Source organism: Gopherus evgoodei, chromosome 2 (assembly GCF_007399415.2).
Source record: "Gopherus evgoodei ecotype Sinaloan lineage chromosome 2, rGopEvg1_v1.p, whole genome shotgun sequence".
Lineage (NCBI taxonomy): Eukaryota > Metazoa > Chordata > Testudines > Testudinidae > Gopherus > Gopherus evgoodei.
Window position 1 is genome coordinate 251,196,265 of NC_044323.1, and position 21,187 is coordinate 251,217,451.

At 42.1% G+C, this 21,187-nt stretch overlaps 1 protein-coding gene across 1 annotated transcript in view; it reads left to right on the forward strand.

Annotated features, from left to right (window-relative positions):
* The window catches only part of NECAB1 (N-terminal EF-hand calcium binding protein 1), a 131,939-nt gene that overhangs the window by 25,508 nt on the left and 85,244 nt on the right, over positions 1–21,187 (forward strand). Inside the window, exon 3 of the mRNA XM_030553425.1 lies at positions 14,806–14,914. Within this exon, the coding sequence (XP_030409285.1) occupies positions 14,806–14,914 (109 nt within the window). The remainder of the gene's footprint in view (positions 1–14,805; positions 14,915–21,187) is intronic.

Here is a 21,187-nt window from a genome sequence, read left to right on the forward strand (position 1 = left end):
TAATGCATGAGATGCTGAACAGTGACCATTATCATGACAAGGCTTCCATTTAGCTGTATGATCTCCCAGTGTCATGTGACATCCCCCACTACTGAAAGTCTGCCTGTAATCATGTGCACTCATCACCCATTCACCTCATGTGTCCAGGTGCAAAGTTGCAGGGATTTTCCATCTTCATTGCCCTCTGGCTTTGCACCCCACTCAGTCCTCTGGCTGAGATGCTGATAGTCCAAACCCCTTCTAGGTAAGGAAATGTACAGGTGCAGTCCAAAGTCCTAAAGCATCCACCTAGCCTCTGGGGCCTGGGTCACACCCTTTCCTGGGGTTCTGCCACCTTCTCCCGGTTCTGGTGGCCTCAGAGTCCAGGCTCCAGCCTGAACCTGTACAGCTACACTGCAATTTTATAGCCCACCAGCCCCAGCCCCACCAGTCTGAGTCAGCTGGCCAGGGCCAGCCATGGGTGTTTTATTGCAGTGTAGAGGTACCATCTGTTTGACAAGTAAGTAACTAATTACCACCCAGGTGGAATGAATAGTCCAACTGGCCTTTAACCTTTTCTCAACCCTGAGAGGGTTTCACATTTCCTTTGTGGACACTATAGTTGTATTAGGAATTGTAGCTCTGAGAGACCCCAACTAAGATTGGAGCCCCCTTGTGATAGGTATTGTCTGAATACAGTTAGAGAGTTTCTGAGCTGAAGAGCTTACATTCTGAGTAGACAGGATAAACAAAGGGCGGGAAGGGGAACTGTTTTGGTTAACTCCCTTCTGCCCTATGATCTTGTGGCAATTCCACACTTTTCTCTGCCTTTTGCACATCTTGTATTCACCATAGCTCCCTTTTGCTGGGTGTGTACACCTGTTTATGTCTCATTTGGAGAAGGACAGTTGGATGCACCATATGCCCCACTATTTTTATGTATATTTTGTATCACATGGGGTTGTCTTTGAGCTCAAAAGAACAATATAGTTCCCCTGCATGTGGATTTCCCATGTGGGAACTGCTAACTGTTAAAGCAACTTACTGGCAGCCATGTCTCCTAGGCTCTAGTCTTGGTTCTACTGCTGACTCACTGTGGGGAAGTCACTTAACCTATCTGTCTCACTGACCTCTTGCAAGATGGGCATGGCCACACGGAGATGTGAGTTTTAATTAACTAAAGTGTAGGTCTTTGAAGGAGATCTTTGAAGGAAAGCTTCTAAAATAGACAAAATGAAAACTCTTGTGAAAATGTATCATAAGTGCCCATGAGCTAGAATGGAAGGCACAGTGTATAGCTCCTTCTTTTGTCCATCCGCATATGATATCTAGGGGTATTCTGACTCCAAGGCAGACAGGGAGCTGTGGCTGGAGGTTAAATAAATCATGTTTATGAAAGACACTGGAGAAGGCATGCAAAAGCAAGCAAGGTTTGCAAAACAATTTGAGGCCATGTTCCCCAGGCAAATGATACTGGAGTTTGGTGTAACTTAGATTTGTCTAAGGAAGGAATGACTTCAGAAAAGTTGAGACAGATAAGGTAGGTGAGGTAATAGCTTTTATTGGACCAACCTCTGTTGGAGAGAGAGGCAGGCCTGAAGAAGAGCTCTGTGTAAGATGGAAAGCTTAAGAACATAAAAACGGCCATACTGGGTCAGACCTAAAGGTCCATCTAGCCCCGTATCCTGTCTTCTGACAGTGGCCAATACCAGATGCCCCAGAGGGAATGAACAGGTAATCATCAAGTGATCCACCCCGTTGCCCATTCCCAGCTTCTGGCAAACAGAGGCTAGGGACACCATCCCTGCTGATCCTAGCTAATAGTCATTGATGGACCTATCGTCCATGAATTTATCGAATTCTTTTTTGAACCTTAGCCTTCACAACATTCTCTGGAAAAGAGTTCCACAGGTTGACTGTGTGTTGTGTGAAGAAATACTTCCTTTGGTTTGTTTTAAACTGCTGCCTATTAATTTCATTTGGTGACCCCTAGTTCTCACGTTATGAGAAGGAGTAAATAACACTTCCTTATTTACCCCACACCTGTCATGATTTTATAGACCATGATTATATCCCCCCCCAAGGCAGCCCAGAGGATTCAGGGGCCTGGGGCAAAGCAATTTTGAAGGCCTCTTCCATTTAAAAACTGTTGCAATACTATTAAATACTATATTCTTGTGGGGGCCCCGAGGGGTCTGGGGCAAAGTCCCCACTTTGCCCCCCCTGGGGCAGCCCTGATCCCCCTCTCTAATATCACGGAACCAACACAGCTACAACAACACTGCATTCAAAAACATTTGTCTTTCATGAATCATCCTCTGTTTATATTTACCCATGACAAAGTATGCAGTCTGTAAGGTAGAAATTTCAGTTCCACTGCACTAAATAACCTGGACCAAATGATATTTGAGGGTTGTGAGAGAAACGATGTGTGACATAGACACAATGGTAAAGGTACAAAGCATATTCTTACAAACAGCAGCCATTACTGAAGACCAAAAAGGCAGAGGATACTCTGAGGTGCTGCTTTAAGAGAACCTTATTGAGGGTGATCTAGTTGTGAACTTCACCTCAGTACCAAGGAAACTGATGGAGGGCCTGACTGACCACTGTGCTACTGCAAATTTACACTGGTATAAAATTAGAGTAATGCTCTGGTGAATCACAGCTCAGAGTGTAACTAAAGACAGCCTAGTACAGCTTTTAGATGAGAACAACAAGACAGGGTCAAACCTTCATAGACTCTGAAAAAGCCCCTATAACCTGTCAGGGATTTTTTAAATTAATAGATAAAAGTGGACATTGTTTACTTGGATTTTCAAAAAGCTTGAGATTAGGTGTCTCATAGGAACATTAGTGAAAATAAGTAACCATGAGGCAAGAGGCAAATCTGCTCAGGGATTATGAATTTAACAAGTTAAGCAATAGAAAACAAACCACTATAAGACCCAGTCCTGCTCCCTATTGGCAAAACTCCCTGTGACTTTAATGGCACAGGATCAGGTCTCCTTAAGAGTAGAACCAGGTTAATAGAGGAGTGCCTCAGGGTTCTGTATCCTAACCGATACTATAGACCCCTCTTCTCTCTGAGTCAACCATGGTCAAGAAAGGTTCCCAGAGAGAACATTGATTTCATGCATGTTCCTTCCTCATGCATAACCAATACTACTACATTTGAAGCCTTCTTTTTTGAAAGGTAAAGGAGGCAGTTTGAGTAAATGGCTCAATGAAAGCATCTCTATTAAGTGATTAAACTACAGCCAAAGATTATATATATTAAGAAAAGCTTGTTCATAGAACACTTATTTGATATTCACACTGTGTCTCTAGTGCCAAATGGCAGCTGTATTTAGATTCTCAAACAGCTCTTTATGGCAGTTGTGTCACAGAAAACTGCATGTGCAAAGCAAAATATTGTGCCACCTTGATTTTTTGGCTTTTTGTCACTTATTACATTTTATTTAGACTGTAAAGGTTGATTATCTGCAGCTACTATCTGTTTCTTTTCATGTCAAACACAGCGATCAACAAACCTCCAAATGTTTAGCTGAAACAGAAATTAAATTTACCCAATTTTGAATCTGCGCAAAGATTGTGAGTTTGAGCAGAAAAAATGTGAGAGAGCGCGAAAATCCTTAACATTGCTCCCTGAGGATGTGTGTTGCAGTCCAGTATTTAATTACATATTAATGTACTATTTTTCCAGAGGACCCCTACCTCATTATGGCCAGAGAAGGAGGCAGGATTGTGGTAAATATCTGGATTCAGGCCACCCCCACTTCATTCTCTGTACTTGTTGTATGAGGTGTCATGAGTGAGTCAGAGTGTCGCTAGAAGATGAAGAATAACTATGTGAACTCAAACTTTTAGAAACACCCCAAAAATTGCTTGAATGGTTTACACAACCTCAGACTGAAAACTTTGTTTGCACTTCATGCAGACGGTTGGTTCAGCTTCTGAATGTATCCACCATAATCAAATCTGTCAACCTACTGAGCCAACACTACCATTTCTCCCAAAAGACTTCAGAGCAGCACAGATTTTCTTCCCACAAATACCAACCTTCCCTCTCCCACCTTTGTTCTCCACAACCTCCACAGACCACTTCTGTAGGCTCAGGACCTCTTGTAAGTGTGAATGCTATATGTTTATTTCCTTGGCTTTTGTTTGTGCCTTGTTGTTAGTGCTCTGATACACTAGGTCAAATTCAGCTCTGATCTGCCCACAAAAACCTGGAGTAGCGCTATTGATTTAAGTGGAGTTATTATAGAGTTACACTGATATAATCAATCAGAATGTGACCCACTCATTTCTGTTGAATGAAGACATGGCAGAGGAACAGCAGGTTTGCTCTTCAGTGTGGAGGGATCCCAGGAGAACTCCCATTGACTTCAGTGGGGTCAGGATTTCACCCACAGCCTTGTATTTTGGGGTGTTTTACATCTACCCTTAATCCAAGAACAGTCTGCTGCTCACACTATCTTCTTTGTCTACAGCAACTTGTATAAAGCACCATCCAAGCTCCTAGTCCATCCAAGTCACTCAGTATTCTATTCCTCTACTCTTTTCCGTTTATTCCTTCTCTGAAGGCTTGAATCATTGCCTAGATGAATATTTCTTCACTCAGTTTGATATACAGATTACTAGGGAAAATTTTGGCTATACTTACTGACTGTAGTATCACTTCACTATTTACCATGTCTGTCCTGAGCTGCCTTAACACAATGGTCTCTCGCTCTTTGAATTCAACAGTTTGTAGCTCTGTTGCTGTGCCCAGTGAGCATTTTCTACATTGTGTATTCATGTGCCATATTTAAAAACAGTCTCGGAAAGTTCATGTTAATGGTGTTCATTGCTTTTGTTCTCTGTGTGTTACTGCCAGAAAAATTCAATCAGGTTTGTAAGGCAAGATACTCACTTTGTGGATATATATTAACCCTTATTGAAATAACTCCTGCACGTGTTTTCCTACTCTGTCTCTAACAAGTGTTTTTGGTTGTGCAGTTTACCAGCCAACATGGTTATGTTTCAAAATCTTGAATATTTGAAGCTTTCACTAGGACTTTTTGTATTAAAATTCCATTTTTTGAAACTGCCCTCTTTCAAAGAGTATAGGGAAAATAACAAGCAAACTTGTAAAAGCAAGTAAAGTTTCCACCTTGCTCCTAAAACAGTCCACAGGATTTAGTCAAAGCCTACCATCTTCCTGGCTTCTCTTTTATTGTTAACTTAAATGACAAAACAAAGTGAACAACCTAAATATTCTCCTGAGTTTGTCTATTTGTAGGGATTTTCCCTGCAGGACCCCTTCTTCCCCTCCCACTAATTTTGTCAGCCTCAGAGAAGCTCAACAAAAAAAAGAAGCCTTTTATACTCATGCGTTTGAGCTGACAGGAGAGTTATGGGGTATGTGGATGCTGCCAACAAGACAGAGAGGAATAAATAAGCTTCCTTGAAAAGAGGAGGGGGAACATGCCTGTCACAACTCAAACTGTCAATACAGCTGGGCCCCATTAAGGAAGCAGGTCTTTAAAAGGAAGGCTTGGGCCATGGGCAGAGCATACTCTCTTGACCCCAGGCTAGGCGGCCCCATGTTGAAGAGCAAAGCTGGTGAGATGCTCTATTAGAGTGTTCTAGAACACGTAGGACAGTTGCGTTCTCTGGAGAAGTAGGGGTATGCTGTTGTGAGTCAGCCTCTGCAAAGATTTGAAATGTTATTTGTATTACATCAGCATCTAGAATCCTCAAGTAGGATTCATAGATTCAAAGGCCAGGAGGAATCATTGCGATCATCTAGTCTGACCTCCTGTAGAACACAGGCCATAGAACTTCCCAAAAATAATTCCCAGAGAATCTCTTTTAGGAAAAAACCCCCATCCAAACTCAATTTAAAAATTGTCAGTCATGGAGAATCCACCACAACCCTTGGTAAATTGTTCCAATTATTCTCTAAAAGTTTACACCTGTCCCTCCTTTTTAATCTCTCTCTTGAGCCACTGACAATGTACATACGCTGCTCAGCCACTGATGGAGCAGCTCTAAACAGGAGAGAATACAAAATCAGTTTATATGCTAATGACATTTTTGTTCTATTGGAGAGTTCATTCAAATCAATTCCATCATTATTGACTGTAGTTGACATTTTTGTGGAGAGCTGTGTTTTTTGCCTTAACTGGAATAAACAGCAAGCAATGGATGTATCTAAAAGACCCTTCTCAGTTTCAGCATTTCCCATTTCAAATATTCAAGGAAATAACTTATTTACATATTAAGATTTGTCCTAATCTTCCCAAAATTGTTGCTACAAATGTGGACTATATGCAAAGATAAATTTCCAAGGATGTAGAGAGGTGGCATCTCCTCCCTCTATCCTTACTGTGGAGAAGAGGCATAGTCAAAATCAGGGGCGGCTCCAGGCCCCAGGATGCCAAGTGCGTACTTGGGGCAGCAAGCCGCGGGGGGCGCTCTGCCGGCGCCGCGAGGGCAGCAGGCAGGCTGTCTCCAGCGGCTTGCCTGTGGAGGGTCCGCTGGTCCCATGGCTTCGGTGGACCTCCCGCAGGCATGCCTGCGGAGGCAAGCCTGCAGGAGGTCCGCCAAAGCCGCGGGACCAGTGGACCCTCCACAGGCAAATCACCGGAGGCAGCCTGTCTGCCGTGCTTGGGGCGGCAAAATCCCTAGAGCCGCCCCTGGCCAAAATGAACATCTGCCCAAGAGTGACTTATGTCATTAGCCTATTGCCTTTTTAGGTCTCTCTCTCATTCTTTGTGCAAATAAATAGGCTTACTGTGCAATTCATATGGGTTAAAAAAACAACCTCATTTGTCAAACAAGGCCCTTAGAAACTTCTGGGCAATTAGAGGTAGAGGGTTGCCAGATTTGTATCTATATTATCTAGAATTCCAAATGCAGGGAAGGTGTCCCTAGCCTCTGTTTGCCAAAAACTGGGAATTAGTGACAGGGAAAGGATCACTTGATGATTACCTGTTCATTCTCTCTGGGGCATCTGGCATTGGCCACTGTCCAAAGACAGGATACTGGGCTAGATGGACCTTTGCTCTGACCCAGTATGGCCGTTCTTATGTTCTTATCACTGTAAAGATATTCCCCTCCAGTGGCTTTGTGTACACACAGTCCTGGTTCCAGATCAAAAAAAGCTTAGCTGTACAGTCTGGTTCCCCTTCTTCTTTTATATACCTTAAGAGGCCACCCCTTCCTTTAAGAAATAATCTAATCTTTGCATCTACATGGGACATCCTTAAGACAAGTACAGCATCCAATCTTACTAATTCTTTTCTCATACCACCCTGGGATAACCTGTGCCTCAGGATCAAGGCCTACTCCATGCTTAAGATAATTTGGATGGAAAAAGGAATAACAAAAAATAATGCTATAATACAAGATGTTAGACTGGCATTCTTCAATTACATTTATAACAAATAGCAGCTACTGCTGTCCCACAGTTCCCTTCTCCATAGTTATGTCATGGGTGCACAGGCTCAGTGCTCTGGAACAGCTCTGAATGAAACCCAGACAGCACTCACTTCATTGTGACACCCCCTCTGGGCTCCTTGGCTTCAGTGCCTCCTGGGACTGAGTTTGGAGCTTTCAGCACTCCTGTTCAAACTGTGAGCTCCCCACAGAGAGTCCACCTTAGTAGGACACCTGGGGAAGCCTTACACACACCCCAAAGAGGCCATGCACCCCCAATTTCCACAGTCAGCAGTGACTCTCAGCCAGCATTGTAAACCAAAAGGGTTCATTAGTCCTCTAGAAGTCAGTATAGAACATTTCTGGTTAGCATAGAGAGCAGGAAGTTACAGCAAAGTCCATCTTGGAGAGATCCAGAGCCCTGGCTCTCCTCCCGAGTTCTAAACTAGGAGACTGACCAGCTTACAACAGCCCACCCTCAGTCATGCCCAGTTGCCACTCCTCCATCCTTTGTGTGTTTCCAAGGCAAACCAGTCACCTGGCCTCCACCTCATCTCTCTGTTCTCGTCACAGCCAACTGGCTCTGGCGGGGGTGGGGAGGGAGAGGTCAGTTGCTATGTTATGAAACGTCTGCCCATCCTCTGGGCCTAGAAATTTGGATGGCAGTCACCTCTGCTGTCTAGGGGTCTCTTCAAAGATCACACAACCTGTCTCACCACCTAGGTAAATATGCAGCACATAGGGGAAACAGAGGCACACACAAAACATTAAGAAATTTCCCACTTCGTCACAGGCTACACTCAAGAATTCATGCAAGGACAGGGGAAAACCAGTCTGTTTAAACTCTCTCACCTCTAGAAGAAAATGTTAAGAAATATGGAAACAAAAGTCACAGACAAAAAGGGGGAAAAGCCTTACTACCTCAACAGAGACCTTGGAGGACATCTGGCTCAATGGAAAAGATACTTCAAGTTCTTTAGCCCTGTGATTATTCCAGAACAAATATAAAAAGGTATTACAGGATCCAGAACAGTTGTTCAAGGCTAGATTGACAAAACACAATGAATGCTGGAGATGCAAACAGCTATATACCAAACTTTTGCACACCCTCAATACCTGTCAAAAAAGCATGTATTCTGAAACACCATATTCAGTCTCTTTTAAAAGCTTCAAGAGCCACTATCTTTCCTTCTCCAAGCTTGTGTATTCTAGGGATGCTGGATGAGTTGGCATTACCAGTTAACATTTAGAAATGGTTTGCTGTAACTATTTTAGTGACCAAAAAGGTTATTTTGAGAAAATGGAAATCTGCACTTCCTTCCTCATACACAGATTGGCTTAGTGAGCTCTCTACTACTGCATTTAGGAAACATTATTTCACTAGGAGGGTGGTGAAGCACTGGAATGGGTTACCTAGGGAGGTGGTGGAATCTCCATCCTTAATGGTTTTTAAGGCCCGGCTTGACAAAGCCCTGGCTGGGATGATGTAGTTGGTGTTGGTCCTGCTTTGAGCCGGGAATTGGGCTAGATGACCTGAGGTCTCTTCCAACCCTAATATTCTATGATTGATGGAAAAAATAATTCTGTCTACTCCTCTTGGGGAGTAACTGTGGACTACCCTCTATAGTCCCAAACTCTCTCCTTTCCCAAGGGTGACTACAGACCACTTCCCTGCTATCTCTTTCTGCCCTCAGCTCCTGGGCTTTATAGAGGCCTCTCCTGTTCTGCCCAAGTGAGCCTCCTGTCTAATTCATTCCCTGCTCCCTGGCTTCTCTTCCAGGTGCACGCTGAGCAGTTAATTGGCCTACCCAGCCACCTTAACCCCTTCCAGTCTTGTGTGGGGTGGACATTCCATCACAATCTCTGATACTCAGAGGTTATGTTCTCACTTATTTATCTATTTAGTCATTTTAATAAGTGATACCCTGCATGGCCTCCTCTGGTTTAATTTTTTCCAGGTTTTGCAAATAATTAACTTTGACTTTTGTTATTTATATGTTGTCTCCATCTTGTGCATGTATTTATATATGTTTTGTTGTGTTTTTTGTTTATATTTTATATAAAAACAATAAAAATAAAGTTAAAAGTAATTATGCCTCTTTCCATTCTAAATTTGTCTAGCTTTAACTTCTACTCATTGGATCATGTTATACCTTTCTCTGCTAGACTGATGAGACTCTTATTAAATATTTGTTCTCCATGTAGGTGCTTATACACTGTAATCATGTCACCCCTTAACCTTCTCTTTGTTAAACTAAATGGATTGAGCTCTTTCAGTCTGTCATTGTGAGACATGTTTTCTAATCCTTTAATCACTCTCATAGAATAGCAGGGTTAGAAGGGACCTCAGGAGATCATCTAGTCCAACCCTCTGCTCAAAGCAGGGCCAATCCCCAGGCAGATTTTTACCCCAGTTCTCTAAATGGCCCCCTTAAGGATTGAACTCACAACCCTAGATTTATCAGGCCAATGCTCAAACCACTGAACTACCCTCCCCCAAGCTTGCCCAGCTCTCATGGCTTTCTTCTGAATCCTCTTCACTATTCAAGAAGGATGTTGATAAATTGAACACCATAACTGGACACAGTATTTCAGCTGCAGTGGCACCAGTGCCCAATACATAGGTAAAATAGCCTCTCTACTCTTACTCAAGATTCCCCAGTTCATGCACCCTAGGATTGCATTTGCTCTTATGGCCACAGCATCAGACTGGGAGCACCTGTTCAGCTGATTATCTGTCTCCATCCCCAAATCTTTTTCAGTCACTGCCTCCCAGGATATAGTCCCCCATGTAAGTCTAGCCTACATTCTTTGTTCCTAGATGTATACATTTACATTTAGCTACAATAAAAAGTATAGTATTTGCTTGTGCCCAGTTTACCAAGTGATCCAGATTGCTTTGAATTAGTGACCTGTCATCTTCATCAGGGCCCCATTGTGCTGGGTGCTGCGCCTAATCATTTTTAGAACCTGCAGTGGTTGTGTGCGTCAAGATTTTACCCGTGGAGTCTCAAACTCACAGACTTTAAGGTCAGAAGGGACCATTATGATCATCTAGTCTAACCTCCTGCACAATGCAGGCCACAGAATCTCACCCATCCACTCCTGTAACAAACCCCTAACCTATGTCTGAGTTACTGAAGTCCTCAAATTGTGGTTTGAAGACCTCAAGCTGCAGAGAATCCTCCAGCAAGTTACCCATGCCCCATGCTGCAGAGGAAGGCAAAAAACCTCCAGGCCCAATGCCAATCTGCCCTGGAGGAAAATTCCTTCCCCACCCCAAATATGGCGATCAGCTAAACCCTGAGCATGTGGGCAAGACTCACCAGCCAGCACCCAGGAAAGAATTCTCTGTAGTAACTCAGATCCCACCCCATCTATCATCCTAGCACAGACCACTGGGCATATTTACCTGCTGATAATCAAAGATCAATTGCCAAATTAATTGCCAATATCAGGCTATCCCATCATACCATCCCCTCCATAAACTTATCAAGCTTAATCTTGATGCCAGATATGTTTTTACCCCCACTACTCCCCTTGGAAGGCTGTTCCAGAACTTCACTCCTCTAATGGTTAGAAACCTTCATCTAATTTCAAGTCTAAACTTCCTAGTGTCCAGTTTATATCCATTTGTTTTTGTGTCCACATTGGTACTAAGCTTAAATAATTCCTCTCCCTCCCTAATATTTATCCCTCAGATATATTTATAAAGAGCAATCATATCCCCCCTCAACCTTCTTTTGGTTAGGCTAAACAAGCCATCTGAATTCTGATGACCCCACTGGGGTTGCCAAAAGGACCCACCTGCTCTGCCTGCCAGGGTGAGTGTTATGTCACTGTGCAGAATCCTAACATTTGACTTCACGAGGAGTCAGAAAACCTCTGCACCTCTATGCTGTGTCCTACAACTTAACACCCAGTAACAGAGTCTAAGAGCTATTTTTAAAGGGAGGCTCTTAGCAACCCAACCACTGCTTGTGCCCATGAAAGTACGTACGGCTGCAATTTTTGAGAATATCGGTGTGCAGAGATGATAGAATTTACCACTTTTGCCTACAGATCATAGGGCTTGCAGATTGAAATTCTGCCACCTGCATATGCAGATGCTAATATCTGAATCGCATGTACCTACGGGTTTGCACACAGGGGGCAACTTTTTTTTTGAAAAAGTGGCCCAAAGTGTCTGCTTGATACCCTGTGTCTGGTTTCGTCTATGTTTTTATTTTCCCAATATACTCTAAATCCTCTCCCTACAACATGACTTAAATAAGGCAAGTGTCCATGTCCTACTCTAGTAGTTAAAAATTATAGTCACCTTCCTTAGAGATTCCTGCTTAATTGGAACAATCTCTTTGTTATTTCTAATTTCTTTGAAGGTAGTATTAGCAGTCTGTTCTGCACTGCAGGATGACCTATAAGAATTACCTTTGACTGCTTTGGGAATGGGCTCAGTTATCCATGCTGTTTGCCAAACACATCCAGTGATTAATTGCTAGCAGTCAGTTCTGCTGAACTTCAACAGTAAGATCTCGGAAGGCATTAAAAGCCTATTTCTGAACTGTTCCAGTCAGAAGAATTGCTCAAAATGTGATGCTTTGTCAGATTATTCCACTGGTTAAAAACACACTGGAATATGTGCACTGAGTCCTATTTTTTCAGCCTTCACACTGTAGTTACAGGAAGATTGTACATACAGGAAGATTCTTTGGTATATAATCAGACAGCTCTAATAAATAGTATTTTTAAAAAATCAGAGTCTGCTGTGTGCTTTCTTTATTAAGGCAAAGAGTTTGTATTTAACAATTACAATTACTGTTATTTAAACGTTAAATACAACAGCAACCAGAGCCTGGCACTGACTGCAGCTCTTTGCAGTCCAGAACCACACCTTCCAGAATGGAGAATGGCCATTGAGCTTTGCAGCCACATACATATATAACAATTGCAGCAGCTCCGTACCTGGTGTAGATTGTACCAGGCTACTCAGATTTCATTTTTGTGGCTCACAGAAAAACAGCAGCCACACATCCAAACCAACATGTTTTAAAATATGGCTTCTGTCCAATGTTTACTATGTCTGGAATTTTCAAAAATGCCTAAAGCAATTTTGAAAATCCCATCTTGTATCCTCCTGGAAGGATGTATCACACCACACTGCAGTGACACCAGCCAGTTTTAAAAGTATACGTATCAGAGGTTTTCATCCAGCAAACAAATTAATATGGAATCCAGCTCTGAAATGCTAATAGTTGGGAAATACTAGATAAGAGAGGTTAGGCAGAGATTGAGTCAAGGATGTTGTGTCATGTTAGTTCACTACATGCTACAATTAAGGCCAAAGTAAAAAGTAGAGGAAACAGACTCTGCCAAATAATGCTGTAGCAGTATTATAATGAGACTATTTGTTTCCCCTCAGGGTTAATGCAATTCCTAATACTGTTCTTCTAACTATTCCCATGATATGGTACTTTTCTCAAATTGCATTAGGCCTTAGGCATCCCTTGCACCTATAATTAGCCATCAGTCATCAAAAGGCAAAGGTGGTGGTGGTTTAGCCTCGTCTCAAACAGAGAAGATGTATAATTATGGATGGACATATGAACTGGAACAAGTTAAACCCAAGTATGAAAAAAAGTTGACTATATTTTAGTTTGGAAAATGGGGTTGACTCATGTTCCATCTGAGACTTGGCCTGGTGTATACTAGCAAATTAGGCTGGTTAAACAACATCAGTCGGGGTGTGAAAATCCTCATTTTAGTTAAGCCGACCTAAATCCCCATGTAGACAGTGGTAGGTTGATGGAAGAATGCTTCCATCCTCATTTTAGTTAAGCCGACCTAAATCCCCATGTAGACAGTGGTAGGTTGATGGAAGAATGCTTCCATCAACCGAGCTACCGCATCTCGGGGAGATGGATTACCTGTGTCGACAAGAGAATCCCTTCTGTTGCCGTAGATAGTGTGTACGCAGAATAACTGCAGCTGCACTGGCACAGCAGGGCTACTGTAGCATATTAAGTGTAGACAAACCTTAAGCACTCTGGCCCAGATTTTTAATGGTATTAGACATTGCTGCACTCAGTATTGCAATGATTAACTGATTTAGGAGCTGAAATATTTTCAAAAGGGGTTTAGGCACTAAGGAGTCTAAATCCCATCAACTACTAGTGGGATTTGGGCTCCTAAGTGCCTAAATCCCTTCTGAAAATGAGAATTAGATTCCTAAATCAGCTAGGCATTGCAATGCTGAGCACAGCAACACCTAATACTTCACAAATGTGGGTCTGTAAAATCACCAGCAGAAACTGTCAAGTTCATTTGCCCTAGGGTAGAAACGTGGTGCCCCTAACTCTTAACATTATTCAGTCTCCAATTTAGTCCCATTGTGAGGAGTAGAGTTGTGAAGTTCATGGAGAGGGTCCTAGTGCAGGTCCTACAGAATATTCTACCAAAGCTCTCAGCCCTCTTTCCATTCCAGGTGCCTTTGTAGACATCCACAGAATGGGATGCAACTAAGACTTCAACTACTAACAGAAAGATTTTGACAGAAAAATATACACGATGGCCTGAGATTTTCTTGCCAATTAATGTTTGTAGGAGCAGTATTAGAAGAAGAATTTTTCTATGGATGCCCAGGGTCCAGAAAGACCTGCAAAACTTAGGCCTCAATTAAGTCAGATTACTGATGTCTACTTACGATGTCTGCTACAGGCAATAATATCTCACAAATACAGACAGACAGGAGTTGGCTATTTTCTGTGCTTCCAAGATATTTTATGACCAAGAGAATGTCTTGAGATTCTTTCCAGTACATGCTTGAGAATGGCATTTACCCTTTTTAGGTTTCAACCAAAGGTAGTGAGGTGGAGAGTTCTACGTGGCCTGTCAGTTTGCAAATTACTTAGAGAAAGGTGGCTGGGCATCAGTCTTCAATAAAACCTTCCTAACACAAATGCAAAAACTAGAATTTCTTCTGGCTGATGATGGGACCTACAGCTGCAATTACATTTGCCATTCACCAAACAAACTATATAGATATAAATGGGAGAAAAGGTGGTACTCTCAGGGTCAGACAATAAATGGGTAGTAACCTCTCCATGGCTTGAAACATTTGTGTTAAATTTTGCAGGGCCGATTACATAAATACTATGTTACATTATTTGATCAATTACTTTTAATGTCTGTAAAAGTTGATTGACAGATATACTATTATTGATACATTTAATTTAATACTCACTACATGGCCTGAACACAATTGGTTATCAAGTTTCCAAATAAATTTAATCTAAACACTTAGTCCCATGATTCTATTTTTTTCTATGTTCAGAATAATTAAATTAAAGGAGACAACAAATTGTATCCGTAGCTAACGATGTTTTGTTTTCTTGGTTTCAGATGATGGCAAACTGTCTTTTGAGGAATTCAAAGCCTACTTTGCTGATGGAGTCCTGAGTGGAGAAGAATTGCACGAGCTTTTTCACACCATTGATACACACAATACTAAGTAAGTATCCTCGGCTTACAACCAAGTGCTACATTTTGTATTTGGAAAAAGGTTTAATTTTGGCAAAAAAAATCTTAAGCTATTTTTAAACAAGAGAGTTGTTTCAGGGAAATTATAATGCCCAATTATGTACTCTAGTAAGAGCAAAACTTCTCGTCAGCTGATCTACATATGTTTAAGTGTCCAAACATTCAGAAATACAGGCTTGTAGAATGTGGTGTGGGCATCAGACACCGTGTAGGTCCTCTCATAAGGGCAGATGGAATCAGGGAAAGGGAAGAGATGCTGTGGTCCTTTCCAGCTCTCAGGCTGGAATAGCCTTGTTAGGACAGCTACATGGCTGCAGGATGAGGGGGTAGATTTCTGCCCTCATAGAATGAATTGGGTTTTGAGCAGAGAGTTTGCCCCCAAGTAATTAGCATGAAATCATCATAGAAAGTAGTGAGCAAACGTTACCACCTGATGACTGTTTGATGCTCTGTAGGAAATGGATTGATGTTTTCATTCATGTTTCTTGGAAATCACAAAACTCACATTACATTTCAGAGCGGCTGACTTCTTGGCAGGGTCAGCAGAAGCTGAGGGTTGAAGGGTATAGAGAGTGAATCAACTTCTTGTCCCAAGTATCTTTCTCTCTGCAGTGGGTTAATGCAACTGCCAGGCCACCAGGGGAAAATTATATCATTCCTCCCCATGTGGTGTGTAGTCTTTGTATAGACTAAAGAGCAGTCAAAAAAAAGTTCCATAAAAATAATTGAAAGTTTGGATTTTTTCCAACTAATTCCAAGTATAAACTACTGTACATTCTTGTTCATAAGCTGAATTTTTTAGTAAAAAAGGGAACCACCAGAGAAGGGGGTCAGCTTATGAACAGGTATAGAGTTCATATATAGTATGGGTATAGGGTATAGAGAGGGAAAGGTGGGACATAGCCCTTTCCCCCAACAGAGGGAGCAAGGAGATGCAGCACAGCCAGCAGAGCCAGAAGACTCCCAGCTTCTCCCCCTAAAATACAGTTCCCTATCAGTTGCTGTCCCAGCCTATCAAGGTAAGCAGCTGGTGCACTGGGACACTGTTTACTTAGGTTTACCTCCATGTCTGCGGATGCTCAAGGTAAACAAACCATCTCGGCCTACAAGTGGCTTATCCTGATGGCCCGGGAGCCAAAGTTTGCTGACTTCTGAATTATAGGGTCGGCTTATGAATGGGTCACAAAAATTTTCCATTTTTACTTATCCATCTTGGGGGGGGGGGGTCGGCTTATAAACGAACCGGCTTATAATCAAGTGTATATGGTAGTTTACCTAGCTAATCAGAACAGTACTTGGTTAATCTGCACGCTGCATGATTCACACATACAAATCTGGTGACCTCCTCCCATTTCTCAGCAAAGACATGGAAGTGGACCACTGTAGGGGACCATTACTAAGACATTAAATAAACATAATATAGCATAGTTACTAGCCATACGTAGATGATACTGTAGTTGTCAAAAGACATAGACAAAGTATTTCTGTGATGCATCATCCTTGTTTTGATTCATAGCAGCCCATCATACAGAGTCCACAACAGGTACTCTTTTGCCATTAACCCCCCATGTCCCTCAAGCCCTACATTTAATTGGCATTTATATCCTTGTGAAGAGGTTGACTTTCACTCTTACTGAAAACAGATCCCATTCAGTAATTCAGTGGGTCTCCCAGTTATTGGTATGAATTAGCAAGGTGTATCTAATACTGATACCAATCTAGTACCTTTCATGTGGACTACATTCAGTTTGAGTGTCATTTCTGTCATCCAAAAGATACCGAAGTGATGGCATTTATTACCTTTGGTTCCTAACAGATTATAAAGCCATCCCATTTGCACCAGTCATTGTTGGCTTTTTGGTTCTGTTTAGAAACAGTGCGAACTCAGCAGATCAGTTTTGCTTGTCTCAGTAGTACTTACTGGTACTGTATAGATGAAGACACTAATGCAGTAACTGACATTAACTCTATTGTGCATGAAAGTTCTGATCTCATGCACTGCCAGTCCCTGCTGCTGTCTCAGTTTCAATCCTTCCACAGGGTATCTGGTCCCAGGTCACTTTCCTAGGCCTCTTCAGAGAGCCCTATAGCTTTCCTAGCCCCTAGTCTCCCTATCTCTGATGAAGCAGGCTCACTCTTATGATGATAGCCCAGGGCTTTCTAGGTGAAACCTAGTCACCTGAGCCAACTGTTCTCAGTTGTTGGCTGCATATGTGTTCTCTCTGCGTGCTGCACTGGCTCTGGCCAGTTAGCCCATACAGCAGACCTTGATCAAACTGCCCAAGAAGACCACAGACTCGGTTCAGTAGCAAAGGTCAACCAGGTTTATTGCCAATAAGACACAATATTAGTGTCCTGTATGTGCTACAGAGACACACTCAATACATGTATGCCTCTGAAAATGGACTCAGCTCAGTGAACAGCAGGACTTTCTGCTTCCCCCTCAGCTGGACAAAGACACCCCCTCTGCGACCCATCTTTTATACACTGATACAAGAAGTTAGTTACCACTTTTACCCTTGTACCTGTTGGTTTGATCAAAACATGTCTATCCATCACCTGTCATCCTGACCTTATCTTTAAGAGAGGTCAGCGTGTCCCTGTACCATCTTCGGGGAGCATGTCTACACCATAACCCTGTTTCAGGGTGTTTTATTTCTAGCCTTCCTACATGAATACTTAGCACCTAGAAGAGCTTGTGTTTTTACTGTGCTAGCCCAGTTTTTGCCAAGTTCATGTATCACATAGTGCAGGGATTCTCAGCCTTTTGCTTTCTGAAGCCCTAACAACATGCTATTAAAAACTCCACGGCCCACCTTTGCCACAACTGTTTTTCTGCACATAAAAGCCAGGGCTGACATTATGGGGTAGCAAGCAGGGCAATTGCTCAGGCTTCGGCTGTGGCCCCGGGTGTCAGGCTCTCAGGGCCCTGAGCTTCCATCCCAGGCGGTGGGGCTTCGACTTTCTGGTCTTGGCCTCAGCAAGTCTAACCCTGCTTGGTAGCCCCCTCGAAACCTGCTTGCAGCCCCCCAGGGGGCTTCAGACCCCTTGTTGAGATCTGCTGATGTAGTAAACCTGCGAGCAGGCATCTGCTTTGTAACAGGGCCTGACTTTTGCTCATAGCTTTGCTCTTGCTACTTTGCTTTATATCAGCAGGACCTGACTTGGCCTTAGGCCTTTTATACCAGGCCTCATGTCTCCAACTTTCTTTATCCGTATCCAAACCCAAACCTATCACCTGAGAAATGGAAAGCTAGCCAGAGATGAGACTGAGCCCAACTCCCCTGGAAGTTTTAGCTCAACCTCTAACAAAGGGTTTTGAAAGCTAGATGGCACAGTTTTGTAGGAAGCAACTCAGTTAATTTACTTTTTAATTCATTTTCAATCTGAATGGCATTGTTAAAATAACAAGGAGTCTTGTGGCACCTTAAAGACTAACAAATTTATTAGAGCACAAGCTTTTATGGGCTATGACTAAAGCTTCACACAGAAAAAACATGTTCTTAAGCAAAGAAAACTAAAATAAATCATAAGTATTATTATGCATGCAAAATGCACATTCCAGGTCTGAATGTTAAATAAGCAGCTTCTAGGGACAGAAACCTGAAAACTCTTTAAAATGCCCTAAGGATATTTGTTAACCTAATAAGACTTCTGTTCTTCTCCTCAGTCATGTTCAATATTAACATGAATTCAAATCTTTAGTATTCAAGTTCCTTCGTCTATAGTAATACATAATATACATTCAGAGACTCAGTACTTTGATGATTTAAGAGCTTCTCCACTTTTTTTATGATTGTCAATGAAGTAGTCTTCGTGATCAGTATTGCCTTTCTGATTAGATAAAACCATGAAAGGATTACAGCCAGGAAACCTGTTTTGTATATAACCTGTGTGTTCCTAATGGGCTTGGCTCTGATCTCACTTATGCTGATGTAAATCAGACAGAACTCCATTGAAGGCAACTGAGTTTTGCCAGTCCAAAATTGGAGTGAAAGGAGTATCTTGTCCACAGGACCTTCCTAAAACATTCAGTAAACTGTCCTGTACTAAAGAACCCTTAAAGATTATCACCCGAGGTCTAAATTCCCTTTTCTACACAAGCTAATGGAAAAGCCAGTCTCCAACACCAGCAGTAAGCTGCCAGTATTCTGGATCCTTCTCAGGCAGGTTTCAAGCCAGACAGCACTTGTCCATACATGAGAAAAGCTCATCCATATTCATCATGCTGAAGCTCTTTGATAGTGCTGACCAATAAACACTCCTTCCTGCCTACAAGAAGTTGAGCGGAAAGGCCTTGAAATTACTCCAGTCCTTCCTCTCAGCCCAAATACAAAGGGTTGCTAACTGTTCCTCCACCTATAAAAGACCTCACCTGTAAGAATTCAACAAGACTCAGGCCTCCTCCCCATACTATACAACATCTATAAGGAATTTTAGTCAGAGTTGATGAGTTGAAGTGTCAACAGCACATGGGTAACACCCAACTCTATACTCCACATAAAGCAAACATTACGCACCATCTTTTTGCTTTCTCAGTGTTTAAGCAAAATTACCACCTGCACGAAGACCAGTTGGTTAAAGCTTAACACAGGAAACTCTGGGAAGACACTGATAGGAAGAGGGAGGCACTTCAGAGAGCTTCCTTCTTGACAACATTCTCCTCTTGAGGGCATCTGCCCTCAAAATAAGTCAGTGCACAGTGCAAGTAGCCATAGATGCAAAAAACATGCATTTCCTCTGTGAATGGCCAAAAAATTGTATGCCATCCTATCAGATCTGGTCACACCATTCATTCATTTTTGATTGCTAGGCTTGATTAGTGCCACTCATTATATTTAGGGATGAAGCTATGTGCCCTGAAAAACTCCAGCTGGTACAACATAAAACAGCCTTTTGCCCTAGCAACACAGGTTGCTATGAGTACACCAATCTGCTGCTCCACCCTCCATACTGTCTCCACTGAATACAGAGTCCAGTTCAAGGTCTCAATGTTCAAAGCCCTCCCTAGAACTAGCTCTAGTTATCTGAGAGATCACTTCTGCCTCCATGACCACAGTGAAACTGTTGAACAACATAGGAAAGCTTGTTAGTATAAGTGAAGAAACTACTGATGAACTTTCATGGTGAGATCACTCTCTGCAAGAAATCAGAATGACAACGGACCTCACCAGGTGTAGAACGGAATGGGAAAACTCATTTTCTAAGCTTAGCCTTCCTTTGATAAGTTCTTCACATAGACAAACATATAGTGTGTTCACACATAAACCTTAAACCTCTCTCTCTCTCTCTCTCTCTCTCTCTCTCTCACACACACACACACACACACACACACACACACACGAGCTATTGATCCTACAGGCTGAGAAGAAAGAGATCCATATTTCTGTTTTTAAATTCTTGGGAGATCCTCTGCTACTATGATTATGCAGTCTGTTTAAGCTGCCACATACTCTTCATATACACACACCAGTGCTGTTCAACAAGCCATAGACCATTTTTTGTTTCAGTTGTCTTAATTAATGCACAACCACTGTTCCCACTATTAGACAATAAAGGAGAAAATGCAATGTGAGCTGATTATGCTCAAATATAGGAGGATAGATGTAGCAAGCTAAATTTTCCTAATGTACCCAAAGTGCTTAATATTTATAATCCTCAAAGCAGAAAGCAGCATAAATCCATCTAAATGAATAATTAGGGATTTTGTGCATGTCAGATAGGCATTATTTGTTTTGTGAATAAAAGGCTCATTTCTTAAAATTGAAGATTCAGACTGAGACATAAATTTGATCTTACAAATGTGAACCAGAACTAAAATACAATCCTATTCATACTGAATAGCAAACTAGGTGGGATACCACATGCATCTTCTTAGCAGATTAAGCTCCTTCAGACAGAGTTCCAACCCTGTTCTTCAGAATTGTCCCTTCTTGTACACTCCTCCAGCACCTGACTTTCCTTACATATAATTTAAATGTGACTTTTCACTAAAGCAGTCTTGTTTTGCAGTAATCCTTGTCTGGACTCAGCAGGGGGCCGAGTCCTTTTGATGGGCTATGGAATTGGACTGATCTTTTTCATTGTACAGTATTTGATTTCTAAAAATAGTGGCTATTACTTCCATGTCTGACTTTGCTTTTCATTCTTCTGAAACAGAAATATAATGCACAAGTGCACTTAGTTTTTATCAAAGGTAAACAGGTCTGGAGAATGAGTGGAAATAATAGGCATAATATTGTGA